Source organism: Rissa tridactyla, chromosome 8 (assembly GCF_028500815.1).
Source record: "Rissa tridactyla isolate bRisTri1 chromosome 8, bRisTri1.patW.cur.20221130, whole genome shotgun sequence".
Lineage (NCBI taxonomy): Eukaryota > Metazoa > Chordata > Aves > Charadriiformes > Laridae > Rissa > Rissa tridactyla.
In genome coordinates this window covers 55,830,754-55,850,056 of record NC_071473.1, presented here as the reverse complement: position 1 = coordinate 55,850,056, position 19,303 = coordinate 55,830,754, and the positions used below count along the sequence as shown (strand labels likewise).

At 40.1% G+C, this 19,303-nt stretch overlaps 1 protein-coding gene across 1 annotated transcript in view; it reads left to right on the top strand.

Annotated features, from left to right (window-relative positions):
• The window catches only part of SLC44A5 (solute carrier family 44 member 5), a 91,986-nt gene that overhangs the window by 36,511 nt on the left and 36,172 nt on the right, over positions 1 to 19,303 (top strand). Inside the window, exons 2-3 of the mRNA XM_054212512.1 lie at positions 5,776 to 5,824; positions 14,543 to 14,616. Of these exons, the coding sequence (XP_054068487.1) occupies positions 5,776 to 5,824; positions 14,543 to 14,616 (123 nt within the window). The remainder of the gene's footprint in view (positions 1 to 5,775; positions 5,825 to 14,542; positions 14,617 to 19,303) is intronic.

Genomic DNA, 19,303 nt, shown 5'->3' with positions numbered 1-19,303 from the left:
TTTTGACTTACTAGAGTGCTTCTACACGTGTGTCATACAGTAATAATGTATTATTTTATATTACTAGTATCATTAGCCTGTTTCTGTGTAAGGAACATTACATGTGACTTACAACATAGCTTAAGATTGCCTAAAAAAAAATCTTTAAGTAAAATTAAATTAACTGCTACTAAACAGTAGCGTGTCTCAAACATTTATTTGGATCCTTTGCAAAATTGGACTGTAAACCTTGCAAAGGTTAGGCTTTCATATATATCAGGAAGTTTCTGCTTCTGAAAGGGATAGAAGAATTATGCAAGAACTTGTGTTATTTTGTTTTTTCGTACTCCTCCCCAGAATAGAAAGGCAGAAGCATCGAAATCTTCATATGATTTTTTAGACAAACATCAGCTGGGATGAATCTCATTCATTCCTAATAAATCCCGAGCATTTATTAGCAGCCTGATTTGTTGGCTTGTGTATTTGTATCCGAGCATTAAATTAGCAGATAGTGTACGTGTACCCTGAAGGAGGCATTACTGTTGCTGAGGCAGTACTTTTGATTACTCGACCATCCCTATTTATTCCAGTAGAGGGAAGCAGCACATACATGTACTGCTCTGACGCCTCTCTAATAAAAGTGCGATTCTCTTGAAAAGCCACACCGATCCTAGCCACAGGCACATCACATGTAATCGATGACCAAACACCAAGGAAGAAACCTGAAGAAACAAATAGTTATTAAAGTAGAAATAGCATTTTATTAGAGTTATGTGGTATCTTGCTGGGGAAACGCCATGTTAGTTGGTTGTACATCTGTGTTTAGCACTGTCTGTTTGGGGCCTTCTGTTACTGTACTATAATGAGATTTTCTGAGCAGCTTTGACGGAGGTGCCAACTTGAGTAGGAGCACAGAATCGTAGTCAATCGGCTTCTCTGCTTTTCTTTTTTTCTGTATTTGCCTAAGGATAGCAGGAAGTCTTGGGAGGCAGTTCAATCAACGTTTAATATTGTACAAAAAATCAGTCTACATCCTCAGCAGATTGTTCTTACCTTTGTTTACTGGTACTGGTTCTACTAAATATCTCATTTGGTAGACATTAGAACATTGCTGCTAAGTTCTGTAATAACAAAATGGGCTGTGACTTCATATCACAGGCACCATTTGTGAACTATGAGATCATTCTTCTTTGTCATTGTGTACTGACAATGACAGGGTTGACTTCAAAATGTTATTTTTGTGGTTCCTGCATGTACTTCTGCCCTGTCTGTAAAATTACTGCAGAAATGCCTATACAAGTGTATGTGCTTCTCATTACAGAGTTCTACAATTGCTGTTTTAATCATATTCCACAGAGAATGGAAATTTCAGTCTGGTCAGGATCACCACAAGGGGATTCTGTTCCTTTGTGGCTAAAAGGAGAGGCTGCTAGCTTTTTTTTGTTTGTTTGTTTTTTAATGGCTTCAGACTTTCGGATTCACGCACTAACTACAATGCCTGGTACTTCTTTCTCTATGTAGGCATTACACTATCTAACTTAGAATTCTAAGACTTTCTAGCGCCAGCTCCTGTTCTGCACTTTTGTGCTATGCAGAAATATGAAATGTACATTTTATTAAGGAAATAGTTTAGTAAATTATGACTACTTCTACAGATAAATGTTCCACTTGACAAGAATGAAAATTTGATATACAGCAGACAGTTTACATTTTAGACTTAAACAGGTCAGAATAAGTCTTGTTTTTCTACTTGCGTTACTTTGGGGGAGCTTGTCAGGTGTGGAGAGGAAGGAAGATTTGGCCACCTGTGACAAGGAAAAACTATTTTCTCTCACAGTAGCACAGCCTACAAAAGCACAATAATTACCAGCAGTGTGATACTTTATTCTCAGTTACCAAATCATCAGTATTTTTTTCGGTTGTATTGACTTGCGTAAGATTATTTTACAAATGGTATTTAGGTGCAGGCATTTCCCTTTCTGCTTATACATCGTAGGTTAATACAAGCTGGTAAAAGTTTTTCCTCTTCTTTCATACTGTCATCTGGCCTGGAGTAGGTGTGCAAGGCACCCAGTGATGGCTTTCTACTCAGAGAAAGGCCTGCCTACCTTGTGAATTTCCATTCTGATTGGAGGAGTCCCTGACGCTCAGCTTTATTTTAAAATCGATTTAAATAGTATTTTTGTATATCTGTGCTTGCTGGAGAAAGTGTGCTAGCAACACAGGAGTCCACAGCTGATGCCTCACACAGCTCGCTAAAGTGACCCAGGTACAGTAACATGGATAGAGATGAAGAAAACTACTATGGAAAACACGGTAATTTACCTGCTTTCTTATGACACTTCCTAAGCATCTGATCTGAACCTCATTTATTTCAACTGGGTTATTTCAATTGACTTTAATGGGCTTGGATCCAGCCTCAAATGGTTCTCTATAACTTCTTCAGTTATTAGCAATATCCTAATTCTTTTCCAGCATGACATTTGCAAGTTTATTTAAAATGCAAATCAAATGTAAACTTTATATATGTATTGTCCATTTTTATTTCAGATAAGTAATTTAGATTTGTTTTTTAAAAATCATTCAGTAGTAAAGTACAACAATTAAATTCATATGCTGTTTGAAGTCAGAATTGGCGAATGAAATATCTTGTGAAATAGTTTTTGTGATGATATTATGATTTAATTTACAAAATTTTCCTATTATAAAGCAGCCTGTGAATAGATCTGTCTCATCTGCAAAGAGAGAATATAATCTCAGTTTTTAATCCTAGCAAAAAGATGACCGTCATTATCCCACACCACTGCTTTCTTCCTTATGCCTACTGAACTCTTAAACTTGGAATTTGCTTTCTAAATACGTTTGGGCTTTATAGCTAAGGAAGTAGTTTGCTTTTACTAGGAGCTATGTAAATACTAATGACATAAATAATTGCCACCTCACCCCCAAAGGATCTTCTCAGTTCTTAAACAATGGTAGTAATTAAGTAGAGAATTTGATATCTAACTTGGAAAAATGAGAATGCAACAAACAGCGGTTTTCTGTTGTTCCATGTTCCATGTTTTGGTAAGGAATATGCCAGTGACACTACAGACTACTTCTGTCAGTGAATTTTAATGTATTTTTAACTTAGAATGGAGTTACCTGCCGTATTCTGTGGTGGATTTATCCCAGGAGCTGAGCAGCAGAGGGAGGCAGTCTGAGCTGCCCGGTGCCATGCTGGCGCGCTGACTGCCGGCAGCCAGGAGCACTTCTCCAAAGAAGTTTGCAGTTCTGCAGTGTTTTTACTGCTGTTAATGACTGTTGCTATCTCACAGCATCCCTCTGCTTGCCTGACGGAGATGGACGTCTCCATCTGAATCAGAGCTTGTTTTCTGGAGTGCTTTGTCTGTTTTTCTTTTCTCTCCTATTAATTAGTGGATATTAGTTCTCATTATAGCAGTATTGTGGAGTTCACCCACTACACTTGAATGTGCTCCATAAATACATGTATCTTTTGACATGTATTTTCTGTGTTCCATTTCAGAAGCACACAGGTATGACATAAATAACAAAACTCGAGCTATTTACAATGATGGACACTGTGTAAATAGCCATCCTATTATGGAAAGGACACTTGTGGTAACACATTGCATCTTCCCCAGCTGGTTATGTTATTAAGCCATTCTGCTTAATGGAGACCTTGTGGAAGCTGATGAGATTGCCCCTGTCAACAAGCTTTCCCAGTGCAACACAGACTGACTGCAGAAAATTCTATAAGCAAAATAAAAGTGTGTAGCTTCCCTGCTGAAAGTCTATTGTGCTTTTGAAAATCTACCTTGTTGCCATACCAAGGAGATCAGAAATCACTCCTTCCTGTCTGGAAAGTAAACAATGCATAGTATGTGAGAAAAGATAAAAAGAAACAAGCATGTTAAAATCCACGTGGGCGCACAAGGTCTCTGCTGGCTGGAACCAGACAATTACGGCAGCGTGGGACGAGGTGGGCTTTAGGAGATCTGTTTGGCTGTCTCTGTTTGGTATTGTGTGTGGTACACTTGCTTTCTGGACCACGGTGGGTTCCAGTAGTACCCATGTAACAGCATAACCTACACCTTCCACTCCCCAGCACTGCTGTCACATCACTCGCACAAGGTTTTGGCTTTACCAGTCTCTCTGTGTTAAAATGTATTTACTTTAGGAGCTTGGTAAGGTGAACCTGAACACCTTAGATGAAGGGCAAATAGAATTTTACTATGTGCTGTATTTATTGTACCGGTCTCTGTGTATTTTGATAAGGTTTTTCTGATATAAACCAAGAACAAAGTCTGGCATTTAGTTAATAAGTAAATTCTGCTTTTGAGAAGTTCCTGAATTCTTTTCTAATTGAAGAAAATAAGTATTTTTTCTGTGGGTGGGGGAAAGCTTAGGCTGGCAACACCCTTTAATACCAGGTATAGTCAGAAGAGGAGATCCTTAAGAAAGCAGGTGAGAAAGTACTCTGAAACTGTAATCTGTATTGTAGTGTTGACATTTGAATGAAGGAGTAATTTTCCTTGCACAACGTTTGCTTCAGTAAATCTCCATAATTACTGAACTTAAAAAAAAAATCCCATAAAGCTAAATAGCCAGCTTCAAAAGAAAAATCCAAATCCTGGTCTGTTCAATGAAGGGCTGCTTCTTTCTCTCATACGGTAGCTTGAAACTTGAAAATTTAAATCCTGACATAAATTTTTGTTACTCTTTCCTGAGTGAACTCATACTGCAGTTCATCTTACTCAAGTCCAAAGTTTGATGCACAGATCGGTGGGTTAGTATTTGGCAGTTTCTTAATATAGTTTGCTTTTGTTTAGAGTGAATCAGTTGGAACTATGCTAACCAGGATAGCCATGCGGAAAAATGTATCACGTTTGACTCCTTCCATCTGCAAACTCTGGCCAGATGTTACTACCTGTCTCTAGGGGGGACCTAACTTGACCTTCTAGTCATTCTGAGATTCATGTAGAGCAACAGCCATGTTCAGGGATGTATCCGTAACCAACGTTTACTAAACCCACTCTGCCTCCGGCGCTGGGAAATGGTGGTGGGTGTATCCACTTGGGAGTTAAGAGATGGGTGGAACACATGCTCTTCTGCCTGCTGTGCAGCTGTACCTCGTCTGCGAGTTGGAGAAAGCTGGTGCAGTTACCCGTCCCATGCAGGGTGGTGTTAGAGCGAGGTCAGCACGGACCTCCTGCAGTCTGCAGCCATGCTCTGTCATTGGGCCCAGTGCAAAAAGGGCAAACCTGCAACTCTCTGTCTGTAAAGTCCTGTAACCGGAGCGGTGGGAAGTAAGAGTAAGTCTGCAAGACTGTGAGCGTAACAATAAGTACGGACATGACTCCAAACTGTTATTTTAGAGAAAAATCAGAAGGACTTAGCCTGTAGCTTCAGAGAGGTAGGTTCACTCGCTGCCAACACACTTAGCATGCGGCTGTGAGACATAATCCTTGTCTCTCAAATATCAGCAACTTTCTACGGTGAACACTGTGCATAGGTGTAGTGATAAGATGTACATTAAAGGTAATTTTACATGTGCTAAATGTGAGGCCCTCAAAATTTTTAAGCTGGAAGAAAAAAGTTTTGATCTCATCTACAAAAAACTACGTAATTGTATCAGTGAATTACTGATATTGCCTGCATTAAATGATTTTAACAGAACTGATTAAATAGGAATATATGGAAAATGTTCTTTAAAGATTGTAGTTTACACACCCCTCTCTATAGATTTTATTTTCAATAAGAACATATTTTTATGCTGTTTTATTTTAAATGCAGGTGAACCAAGGAAATTTGACCCAAAGTTCAGAGGACCTATTCATAACAGGTAAATACCTTAACTCATTCTATTTAATTCTTCTGGGTTTGCAGTGAACTGGGGATAAAAAAATTTATTAACAAAACTTGTGAATTTGATTCTGCATTTCTTTTAAATCCAGAAGACAGTCCTTACCGGACTTGAGGATGCATGATTACTGGGGAATATTTGGCTGTGTGCTCGTAAATTCGTTCTGTTTGAATGCCAATTCTATATGCTTCATATTGTCTAGTAGCTGCTGTCTTACCTTGTGCTGCTGTAAGCAGGACCGTTTGAGGCGTTGTTAAGTCCTGGGGTGCCACGGCCATCTGGTGCGATCTGTCTTGTTTCCCATACAGCACAGGATGGAACCCTGGCACACTCTGTTCGTCAGTTTGCAGCTGGTTTACCTGCTTCTGCAGTCACCTCACCAAGGGATTTATTTAGTTCTCTCCAGAACTAAGTGGTGCGTGGTGTGCATCATTACAAGAGTTCTGTGGGTGGCCAGCAGGGGTGAATCCCTGGCAGAAATTGGGTGCTGCCTGAACAGTGGCAGCAGGGAAGTCCTGTCGGGGATGTGGCTGGCTGCTGGAGCAGCTCGGCCCTGGGACCCTCACTGGAGGGGAACGGTTTTTACATGTGTGAAGAGAGTCTCTGAAGTGAGCGAGACTGCCTGCGGCACTGTGCCCTGCGGAGCTGGATCCTCAAGTATTGCAGTTTAATGGTATTTTAGAGCCATCTATTACTGTGCCTTTCCCTCTGGTGCGTGAGGAGTGGTGAAACTGGTTTGTATGCCAGCAGGACTTCCCCTGGTTTTACTGGTACTGTGCGATACAGTTAGTATCTAGTTTTGCACCGTTCTGGCACTGTGGTTTGCTGTTACATCTGTGTAGTTGCTGTGACAGCTTCTGCAATTCCAAGTATACGTATATATAGTGTGCTATTCTATTTGTACATTCCACAGCAGCTTCTTTAAAACACAACCAAATGAATACAATACAACACTGCTATACCACATGTGTCCGGTACATTTTATTGTGCTTTGGTGAGTTACTATTGTTGGAAAAAATATAAAAAAATCAGTTCCCTAAATATTAAGGGTATGGCTTCATTGTACAGTAGACTGTAAGGCAGGGGTAGCTGCATTGATACTTTATTGAGCATACTTTGCAATGGGGTGTACTTGGATTTAGATTCAACCTACCATTTCTGCACAATACCCAGTGACTTGCCTGGCCTTTTGGGGTCATCAGTGCAGTACTGTGCAGTACGCTACAGACGTGCCCTTGAAATAGGTTAAGATTATTATTAAATTTTAAAGGCAGTGAATGAACTGAGTTTTTAGAATTCCTTTTTCTAGTTACTACGATTAAATGAATGAGACTACACAGTCTTTCAAGCAAATAAAGACTATCTAGTTCCTATGACAAAATGCCTTCTCAGAAGATATTCCGAAGAGTTGAACAGGAGGAAAATGGGCATCTTCCTTGATTTGTTTCTGACTTTGGGGGCTTCCTGCATTTCTGTAGGAGAAGAGATACTCAGAATCTGAAAGCATATGTTGTCCAGACAAATGAGTGCTAGTAATGAATACGTGGGTGGGGACAGAGCTGTTTGTTTGCCTTGCCATAATGGGCGTAACTCTGTGTACAGCGTGGATGGGGAAACAACTGTCTTTGCTTTCTGCTGATAAAATAATTTGTCCTGCTTTTAATTTCGTTGTCAGTTTTCATTGGTCAGGGAAAATTTTGTCTTCATTTTTTTAAAAATGGAGAAGTTTCTAGGGAGATGATAGGCTGCAAATTGTACATATCTGCATTGAGGAGGAAAAGGTCCCATCCCATCATGGAGACTGCTGAGGCTGATGCGGTTTTGGAGCTGCCGTGGAGCAGATACGATGTTTTGAAGTTGTTGAGCACCAAGCTATTCCCCAAACCACTGAAAGCCTGGAAAACTGAGAAACAGAAAGCCAGGTCTTAATAATTGTGTATTAATGTCTATTAAAGAATGGGTTATTCCCACAATCTTTGTCAGATGGATCCTTTGCAAGGAGATTCAGTTATCTCAACCTTTTTTTTTTTTTTTTTTTTTTTTTTAAATAGAACAGAGCTGTTGCAAGTGTCTGAAGTGTTGGGCAATGGTGGGTAAAAGGAGCGTCTAGCAAGGCAAAGTGTACGGTGTTTTGCTAGTACCATCATTCTCAAGGGGGCTGTGTGTGGAGTTTGGTATGGTATTGGAGTATGGTTTGGTATTGGAGTTGGGGTGTGGTTTCAGGCAAGCATCTCTTTATTGAAAAGGATTAAAATGCAATGGCTGCATTGGTTGACTCTGAGCCAACCAGCTCATGAAGATACAAGATGATGTTATCAAGATTATGTCTTTTATTGGTATGATTACATACTGCAGTCCTTTCAGTTTTCATTCTCGTTCTGCAGTGTTCAAGCCTGTCTGCCTCTGTTCTCCATAGAAACGTTAGTGTACAGTGGAAATATGGGTTGAAATAGTGGATTGTATCTCGCTTTGTTATTTATTATATTTTACTGTATCATACTTTATTGCAAAGCCTCCTGCCAGAACAATGTGGCTTGACTTCACTTCGCGTACTAGTCAGTGCTGCAGATGAGAGCAGGTCTGTCACCTCTTAGAAGGTTCAGTAGTTCACAAGCAGAGTGGAATCGCTCAGAAAGCATCTAAGAAATCGTGGGCGATTTGTCAGTGTTTTTCCAGATGTAACGTAGAGAATATGTTCTAAACTAGCATTTCCTATCCTTTGTGAGAAGAGTAAATTAGAGAACCACAAGTTATTTATCAGTTTTATCTTTCTCAGCAGAAAATTTATGACAGAGAAGAAGACTGCAGCCTTGTGGTACTCTCACTTGCACATACACACTGTTCTCGTCTTCGCAAGATGTGTTTATTCTTTCTCTTTCTGAAAACTAATAATTTTAGAAATAAATGGAAATGTTTGTTTAGGGAGTTGATCCTAATTTGAGAAGTGTGTTTATGATACTGCCAGTGAGACTTTGTATGCACTGTGTATAGGAGTGAATTTAAGTGATAGTTAGGGATGTTATTAAGTGTTCATCTATGTACATTGCTACCAGAAGGTACTTGTAAGATTTTATATATAGTATCCACCAAGGGAGTAAGCTTACAGGTTGAAGTGGTAGCTCTGCAACTTCTCAGCTCAAAATGATGTGGCAGGAGTTTTGGTAGACAACTTTCTGGAGGAGAACAGAAACTCCTGGTGTTCCTTGTCAGTCTGAGCTGGAGATGTATACCTGCCTGACACCAGAGGTGACGATCGCTTTAAGTGAGTTCATATGAGGCAAAATCTGGCACATTGTATTTTCAGTCTAAGCTATCTCTGACTCCTCAAAGGCAGAAATTTCCTCCAAGCCATCTTTCCCTAAATTCCAGTAAGGGAACGTATGCAGTCAATACAATCATGGCATATTTTTCTAAACTGCTTTGGCAAAATCAAATTATTAAATCCTGACTTACCTCCAATTTTGTGGAGCTTGTCTTAACTCTTTCCCTTGCCCCTGGTTATTTTTCTCCCTCCTCTATGTAGTTTCTTGGATTTTTCTCATATTCCTCTTGCTGGTTAGACACATTGTAGGGTTTTTTCCTTGTTATGTTTTAAAAACTCCTGACACCTCCTGGACTATCTTTAATTGTTCAACATCTTTCTAGAAATTCAGTGTTCTGGTTAAGACAAAGATCACCGTTTCCTCTGTGATTAGAAAATTTATTTAATGGATTTATTTATTTATTAGAAAATTTATTTAATGATTTTCATGCAAATTGAGTATTAGTAAATTTCCATAACCATTTAGCTATCTTCTCTAAGAGTTTGAAAAAAACTAATAAAAATGCCTGACTTTAACTAGCAATACAGACTTCACCTTCTCACAAATATAAATGTGTCACCGATAGATATCTGCATGGCAGATCACTTGATACTGTGGTCAATATTGAAATAATAAACAATTTTGACATGTAAATTATCCTTTGTACTTTTTAAACTAAATAACATGCTAAAGATGTTACTTAGACTACACTAAGAGTCTACCACAGAAAAATGTTGGTAGAATATAAAATCATTTTTCTTGCTACTGGTATTTTGTTAGTCCTTATATGTTTTGTTACTTGTTGTTGTCTATGTTATCATAATGTGCCATGCACTTGCTAATATGAGTGGGGAAACCTACAGTTTTCTTTGAGTCCTTGTTTCGTGCTTCTGGGTTGGGGTAAACAGTGTCTACAGATGTTGCTCATTTGCAGATATCCGAATTTGAGTTTTCCAGAACTAAACAATACTTCCTTAAGCATGGTGCCTATAACTAAGACATATCAACTTAGTAAATCCATGCAGGCCAGTGCAGGTCAGTTGTACTCATTAAGAAAACGCAGAAATTAAGATGATGGAAACCAGCTTGTAACGAAAACTTGTATAAATATCTTTTTCTGTGCAGTTTTGGCTTCCGCAGTAGAAGTGGCCATTCATGGGGGGATTTTGAAAGGAACTTTCTCTGCAAACATTTAGTTTATGGGCTCCCTGCACATTTATTCAGGCGCGCAGGACGATGCCCTCAATGTCACTGTGCTGATGGAAATACCCATTTGAACAGCAGATCTTTCTTCTCAGTTCAGCCCCAGTGAAGAAAGGGGTCCTCGGGGCTATTCATGGCACTGTGTGGCATATATATTGTATAACATCACCTTGGCACCACGCGATTTGGGGAAGTCTCAGAACCCAAGCTGTTGGTCAAGCAGGGAGGAGAAACTTGGAAGTGAGGACAGTAGTGGTCACCTTAATCTGTCAGCAGAGTTGACGGTGGTAACCTGAAACTCACGCTCTGAACTTCTTGAGCCGTGTTTTTCCTCTGTGGTTGCACTATTTGTAGGTGCTAATCTACTGCTAGTGCTGTTTAACTAATAAACATTGTAGTTTATTGCTGGTGCAGCATCTTGAGTGAAATTGCAGTTGTGACAGATTGGGCGTGAAACTGCCAAACAGAGAGAGGTTCTAGTCGGTCATTAACGATTAAGTGCATGAACTGTCAGTGAATAAATGGCTTTTATGCACTAATCCTGTGTGCAGATGATTTTATCTTTGCATTCATGTATTTGCTAGGATGCCATTGCACATGCGCAGGGTATTGTTTGCGTGCGCCGCCATGTGTAATGCGGCAGGAGAAGCCAAGGAGGCAGTGTGCTTCTGAGAGAGGGTGGAAAGCAAATCAGGCACCATAAATTAAGCTAAGTGACAGCAGTAAGCAGTAAAATGTGATGTGGGAGCCTGAACTGTGCACTTAACCAAATGAAGGTCTTTTATTACGTTATCTGAAAATGATGAATGTGATGGTTTTATCAGCAGTTTATCTCTATGGAAACTCCTGTATTCAAATACATAGACACACTGGTTTTTGATTCAGATTATGGAACTAAAAAACATCAAAATTTCCAGTACTGGCTATTAGCATTTTTAATATTTTTATCATCTATACCATAAGAAATGTAAAGTGCTTTTTCTCATTAATCCTTGAATGTTTACACATAATTATTATATAAAAGTATGATAGCACTGTCTGTAAGAAAGATTATAGAGCCTGTATGATAATCAGTAGCCTCAGTTCCTATTCTCATAACCGTATTTCCATTAATCCATCTTCTTTAGGGTTCAGTTTAACAGTTCAGTCTCCTGAGTGATTTTACTCTGCTTCATTAGCCTAAAACAAACCGAAAAAGCAGATTTGCCATAACAGATCACCTTCTTATTTTGAAAAAAATCATATCAAATCTGTTTTCAGTCAAAGCATGGCTGGATAATTTCTCATTAAGTTTCAGTAATAAGCATGGGCTTCCAATATCTCCCATTTATGAAGAGGCAGTTGCCATTGTTACAGTTCCTGCAACTTTGGAAACGCCCAGAATCTTCGCAGTATAACCTTGTATCTTTACAGAGTTATTTTAATTTATTCATTTATGATGTTTTACAATTTTTTTCCTTTCCTGTGGAGTGTTGTATTTATGAGGTAATATTATGATCTCACTGAAAGTGAGCTACTTGAGCTAACAGTGATATTAAATGGAGCCAGGGTTTCACCTGTACTATTTAAGCAATGATTTTGTATGAATAACAATTAGTCTGTACAAACTATTTCAAAATTTTCTGAAGCCGCTCAAAAGAGGATTTCATAGAATCATAGAATGTGTTGGGTTGGAAGGGACCTTTAAAGGCCATCTAGTCCAACCCCCCTGCAGTCAGCAGGGACATCAACTGGATCAGGTTGCTCAGAGCCTCATCCAGCCTGGCCTTGAATGTCTCCAGGGATGGGGCCTCCACCACCTCCCTGGGCAGCTTGTCTCACCACACTCATTGTAATGAACTTCTTCCTAATGTCTAATCTAAACCTACCCTGCTCTAGTTTAAAGCCATTGCCCTTCCGTCCTATCGCTACATGCCCTTGCAAACAGCCCCTCCCCAGCTTTCCTGTAGGCCCCCTTCAGGGACTGGAAGGCTGCTAAAAGGTCTCCCTGGAGCCTTCTCTTCTCCAGGCTGAACACCCCCAACTGTCTCAGCCTGTCTTCATAGGAGAGGTGCTCCAGCCAGATTTATCTACTTCTTATATATTTTTTAAATACTTATATAACAGCAATACTTGGCAACAGTGAGTTTTACTAGGTGCTGTACAGAAGTTTGTGTATTACAAAGAAGAAAAATTCCTGCATTCTCGTAGAGAGTTTATGGGTACTTGCTCATGGTGGCTCCGCAAAACTTTAAAAGGAAGCTTTAGTGCAAATGGGTATAACCTTTAATTTCATTTAGGTATCATAAAATGAGACCGGTGAGAATTGGACTGGAAGAGGTTTTTGAGACTATAGGAGTTGTAATTAAGGTACTTACGGTGCCATATTTCTCTTGAGACATCTTGAATTAAATATTGTACCTCTTAAAAAGGGCTCTGATGGGGTGAGAGCCAAGCTTGAGCAGTCTCAGAACTGCTTCTGAACAGAGGCTGGGAAAACAAGCAGCATTATTTTAGCATCACTTCTTCTGCTTTAAGCAGTTGTCCTTTCTTAGATCACTGTCATATTGACCTTGAATCATGTACCACCTTGGCCTCACTAAAAATTTATTTCGGTGAGATGCTAAAACCCTGTCCCTCTAGAGAAGTGTACAGGATTTTTCTTTCCTTTTCCACACCTGGATAAACTTTTCAAGTTCTCCAACTGTTTAAAGGATCTGCGTTCTTTATCTCCTTTATGCTAAAGAATAACGGTTCTCTGTAAGAGGAGACGTGGTTTGGAAAACGGAAGGAATGGTAGATGCTAAAAATGACTGTGTGTCAGTTGGATTTGGACTAGAAGAATGCTTTTACTGGTGAGATGCAGCTTGCATCCGCTGGGCTCCTTGCCATGGCCTGGCAAGCAGAGATGACCATCGCTCGTTTCATGAAGGCCCTTTGCTCTAGCGGGAGGCTGGCGCTGGTGCTCACGAGGTGGTGGCTGCTCCCTCCTCGGTCACAGAGACGTGGCACAGGATGGGCTTGGGTCCCGCGGCCGGGGACAGCCCCAGCAGCACCGGCCGTGCTGACACACCAACCCTTCTGATTGGGGCCGTCAGCGATGATCGTACAGCCCTTCTTCACCAGAACTCTGCCAGATAGGCAGGGCATGGCAAATGACAACAGCGATTGAAATCCTTCGGATGAGGAGGCTCTGGGCAGCACACACTTTTAATTCACTCCTTTGTTAATTAAATCCTGTCAAGACCATTAGCTGCAAATGTTTCTTAACCAGTGAGGCCTGCAGAGGCCTGTCAGACAGTAACTGCTGTGCTTCCACGGGCCTTCAGCAACAAGGGCTTGTGAAGGAGAGAACTGCTTGCCCCGGCCGGAGCCGTGGGGCCGGTGGTCGCCACGAGCAGGCACTGACCTGTCCGCTTGGGAGTGTCACGCGTCATAGCGATGGCACTCCTCGAACGGCTCTGGCCAGGGTCAGACACTGGAGAAGAACCAGTCTAGCGGTCTACATCTCCATTCCTCTGCCTGCGTGAACTTAATATGCAGACCAATAAGTAGAAGACAATAATTTAATTGAGTACTCTCTTTTCTCACTGGCTCAGTTTTCAGACTGGAGAGTGCTGTTCTTTGATTGCTTGTCTGTAAGAGAAGGTATGGCTCTTCACAATATGTTGGGCGTTTTTTTCCTCTCCCTAGAGCATATTTTGGTTGTATTAAATGAGGTGTAGCAGCTGAGTCAGAATTTTGCGCTGAGATCAGGGGTAGTTGTGTATAGGCTTTTTTCATTTCACGCTGCTATTCTTCTATTCATAAGCTATTTATAATACAAGTAAGTTGTGCTGAATCTTTCTTTCATCATATCATTGGCAATATTTGATACCAGCGTTACGGACACGCTGAGGCAGATGTCCTGTAGTGGCCAATACCATAAGTGATCTCATGGATTCAATGCTGTAAGGTATTACTTGTTTTAAGAATATTTAAACCTGTTGTTCAATATGTATTTATTGCTGTCTACAGTGCAAAAGGCATACACATTTATTTGCTGTTCTTGCTGCGAAAGCAGGGCCTTACACCTCAAATGTGATGTTGTGAGTAAGACTTCTACTAAGTGCGGATGCAGACATTCAGATGTTTAATACCCTGTGACACTCGGTGTTTTCAAAGGGTCATATTAGACACCTTATTTTTAAAAAGTGCTTCTTTCTGTCCCTAGGCACTGTACAGACACTGTTTGCTGTGTGATCTTCATAGTCGTCATTCTGGGTTACATTGCATTAGGAATTGTGGGTAAGTAAATGCAGGTATAGTAGCGCTTTCTCATACCCAGGGGAGGCAACTTTATGAATGTTACAATTTTTAACTGGGATGTCCCTTTTGCTTATATCTGTGTAGAGTTTTCCAATCAATAAATAAATAAATTAACATTCAGTGTCTATTGTAATTAGGGAAGAGTTCAAAACTGTGTGTTTATTGATGAAAAACTCAAAATTAAGTATGTTCAAGTAAAAATGACATGGTTTTATAATTTTGCTATCATAAAGTGTGGTGGAAAAAATCACTTTCATTTGGCGTTAATCTGGCAGCAAAAGTTAGAGGTAAACACTTTGGTTTTAAGAGGCTTTTTGTTCTGAAGATATTACTGAAAGAACCTATGTGAGGCCCTCATGGCCTAATTGAATTGTTCCCACTTTGCTTAATTCCAAATTGACACCAAAATTGATTTGACTTGTGAAACTATTTGGAGCAGAAATAGTCACGCAACTCCCAGTTATAGGAGATCGGAGACGCACTTACCAGAATATACATGCAGTGTATATCTCTGCTTACTAAACCTGCTCTGAAACAGGCTGAAGAAAAGGAGATAATTTATTAGTCCTAAGAAGGAACAGCAGCTGCTGGACTGTGCACAGCTGCTGCAGACCTGCCATGCCTCCCACTTGGTGCTGGGAGTTTGCCATGTCCCAAGGACATCCCTCTCCTGTCCGTGCTGTTGTCCTCCTCTTCCTACCTGATAGACTGGTTCTTCATTGATGTCCTGCTCTCTCCTTCAGTCACTGCTCAAATGCAAAGCCAGAGCTGAAGAAGCTGGACTCAGAGGAACATTTGCTGTTTTCTTGAGCATACAAATGCTCTGGTGACTGGTGACTGCCCCTGTGCAGGCAAACAGTATTCTGAAGTGCTGCTGCCCAGACAGAGGGACAGGAGAGCATGGGCAGTTTCTAGCTGTACAGTATTCTTGTGCTGCCAGATCTTGTCTCTCTTTCCAGCACTGTATATATCTCCTATTTTTTTTTTTTTTTGCTAGAACTCTATGTCAACTCTGTATGTGCAGTTTCCAAAGAACCCCACCTGCTAGACATTGCAGAAGTAGATAGCAGCAGAAGGGGACCGGCCAGTTCCTCGCTTCTTCATGTCTGTGGTCTCAGACAATGCAGTTACTGTGATGTGAGACAGAGACTTAGTCATATTCCCTGCTCTGCACATGCAGTGCTTTCCCACAGGACACAAGGCATCCGAACAGCTGTCTCCTGCAAACCGTATGAAATATTGGTTAGAACTAGAACGTGTTCCTGGAACCAGATACCAAATTTGTAGCTGATGACTTTTTCTACCGTTCTTACAGAGAAGATTGGAATTTTCAATCGAGAAACATTTCTTTCAGCTCCAAATCCAGATCCATGTGGTCCCTGCTTTTCATCTTTCCTTGCACTGTGCTTCAACTATTCTTTTAACTCTAATTTGTTTCTAAGGAAAAGATGAGATCAGCTTTGATGCAGTTCCAGGGGCCAGCCCTGGACAAAATACATGAGAGTCAAAGAAGTTTACAGAATGGTAGGGGTTGGAAGGGACCTCTGAAGATCATATAGTCCAACACATTAAAAGAAAATAGATTATAAGTCAATCCTTAGTCATGAATTATGGCTTATTATAGGGGGAAAAAAAAGTAGTTTTCTGCAATTTCTTTTAGAAGTGTGACTACTGCTCTGGGTCCTGTTTAATTTGGCTTGAGAAGTAAGCAATAAATGCTGGTTCATTGCAGAACTGCTATGACTGAAAATCTGAGTCAAATTTTGCTGTCAGTATTGTAGGTATAGCACACATAGGCTTCAGCTATATGTGTGTCTGTGTAACAGTGAGGTAGAACTGTGTTATGTTTCAGGGGGGCTGAAATGTAGTCTGAGTAAAAGGTAATCAGTTCTCTTTGAAAGACGACAACAAACAATTTTTGATACTCACCTTAGTTCTGCTTCGGTGACAGCTGCTGTTGAGTGACTGTACTGAATAGAAATAGCTATTCCATGATTTACTTTCTTATCAATCTTTTATCTTTACAGATGAACTAAGTGTGCTAATTTAACATTCCATGTAGTTTTCCTTCATATCAAACGGACTTAACTCTTCATGTTTATTTCAGAGACTCTAGGCTTATCCGGGTGATACTTTACAAATGTTTAGCCTCTTAATTTTAGATTATTTTAATTCAGAAAAGGCAGCAAGTAAATTTTCTTGGAAAGGAGCCTCACATTCCAGAGGGCGGGTTAATTCAAAGTGGTAACTCTTGTATTGCTCCAAGGGATGCTTAAACAATACCAGAGTTATCAACGTGGCTTTGCAAATTCTGTATCATGTGTTCTATTACCTGTTTCAATACATAAGTAAATTGCTTGTGTTAAAAAGCCATAAGAACAATTTGGCAGGTCAATTTCTCCATACATTAAAATATTACAAATATGCCTTTAAGGGAAGCAAAATAATGATATGAAAGGCTGCCCTTTCAAAAATACACAGTAGAGGGAATGAAACAGATTGTATAAACAGATTTGCAGTTCATTTTTAAGTATCACAGGATGCCATTGTTCTAATCACATTTTCTCCTTGACAGGGCACTTTCCAGCCTTTACAGCCACTGACATAGCCCATAGAGCACCGAAAAAAAAGGTGTGCATCTGACAGACATTTAGTGACAGACATCAGCTATTTTTGATACTATGCATGCGTGTTGGCTCCGCATGAATAAAAGGACTGACATAACTGCAGGCCTCCTGAAAATGCTATATCGGTGTCGTAGGATGTCACATCGCTGCTCTGAGGGCTGAATCAGCTGTGTAATATGGTTCAGCTATTCTTTAATTTTCTTTTTTAGCCCAGATGTTTGTGCCAGCACTCAGACTGCAGCCTTATGAGCATCAGAGCATGCTGGAATAAAAATTTTATGTGACTGGATTCCTTTTCATTTAGTGCTTGATAGCGAGTCACCATTAGTGCAGTACAACATGCAAAACATGGTGCTGCTCTGTCAGGCTGGTTCTTACAATAACCTTTGTCACTTGGTGAGAACTGTTGAATTAGGTACTTATTCTTCACTGACTAGGCCAGAAAAATTGTGTGTTTATCACATGGATTCTTTCACTGTCATTTCTCTGAGTTTGCAAAGAAGGTGACAGAGGATTAAGTTTATTAATAAATGTATATGTAGTAAATGAGACCCAATTATTTTTTTTCACTTTGGAATTTATCTGAGAGGTGTCTTCATCCATCCACCCAGCAGCTCATCCAAGAGATGGAATTTCACAAAGTGTGCTGAATCTATTTTTTAAAAGCTTTTTAATTGTGTTTTATTAAAAACATGACTGAAGCCTTAGGCACACAGGACAGCTACTGCCAAGCAGGAGTAGCTTTAGACAATTTGGTAATGGCAAAGCAGGTACAATCTGAACAGAAATTCTGTTTGGAAGTGAGCAGTGTGTTCCATTGATTATAGTCTGCTAATTTCTGCTAATAATTGAGAAGCACAGCGCAAAAGATAAGTGATTAAATTTGAGACCAAGGATTGATACAAACCCAGTGGAACCAAGGCAGCCTTTTGAAGTATTTCAGCAGACTTTGTATAAGAAGTAAGAGGAATGTGAGGAGAATGCACTGCTCTGCCCTTTGGATGAGCTGAGTTTTACCCTGTTGTCTGTGTTGGTCCACCCAAATGGGCTGAAGGAATCGAGCTGGGGTCACCTGGGCCCTTCTTATGGAAGGATCCTGAATAAGACTGAGATAGCAAAAAGAAAAAAAAAAAACCCAACCAACATCATGTTGCAGTGTTTATCTCCTTTCTCCCAGGTTTGTCTGAGGAGTGAAAAATAATTCCAGGTTTAATATGCTGTGCTACTTAGGAAAGGATATTGTTAGCAGCAGCGACTACTTCTGAATTATCTATACGAGGCAGGTATAAGTCTGGCTACAAAATTCTCATCAGTACTTTGAATCTGGCATTGTGGGGCTTATCTCTACTGCTTCCTCTTTGCTGGTGTTAAAGAAAAAATACAGTCAAATGCAAAAAATGAGTCCCTTTAATAATATGTCAAACTAATTTTGGGGCTGGGAAAAGAGCGATGTATGAGAGTCATTAACATCATACACGTAAGGCCTGAGAGGTCGTTCAGATCCGTATAGGAGCTTGACCCATTTGCAACCAGGCTTTTGTGTGCAGGAAAAGCAAGGTCATATGGAAGTAGAAAGAAAAACTCCTTCTTGTCAGAGTTGTGATAAAAGAAAGTGTACATGGTGTAACCTACGGACTCATTGCAATCGCCAGAGAGCCGTCTGCTTTCTGATGTCGTGTACGCATATGAGTTATCAACTAACTGTAGGAATTCCTAAGAGAGAGTTGGTGCCTCCTAGATGTTCCTGCTTAGTAATGCTACTGAAATAAATAAGCAGGGACTAACAAACTAAAAAGTTAATGGGGTTTAACACTGGTGAAACCCTTTAGCTTTCTCTGAGCATCAGAACACCAGAGTTAATCTGAAGTGAGTTTAATCTGAATGTTCAGAAAGTGTCTGATACCAAGCAGCAGGTTAATTTCCAAACTCCAAAACACAGGAAAACTAACTAGCAGATTCATTTTGGTAACCAGGTGAAAAGGTTTTCATTCCAGGTGAAAGGTAGCATTACAGATTTTCTGTAACTATTTGCAAGTCGT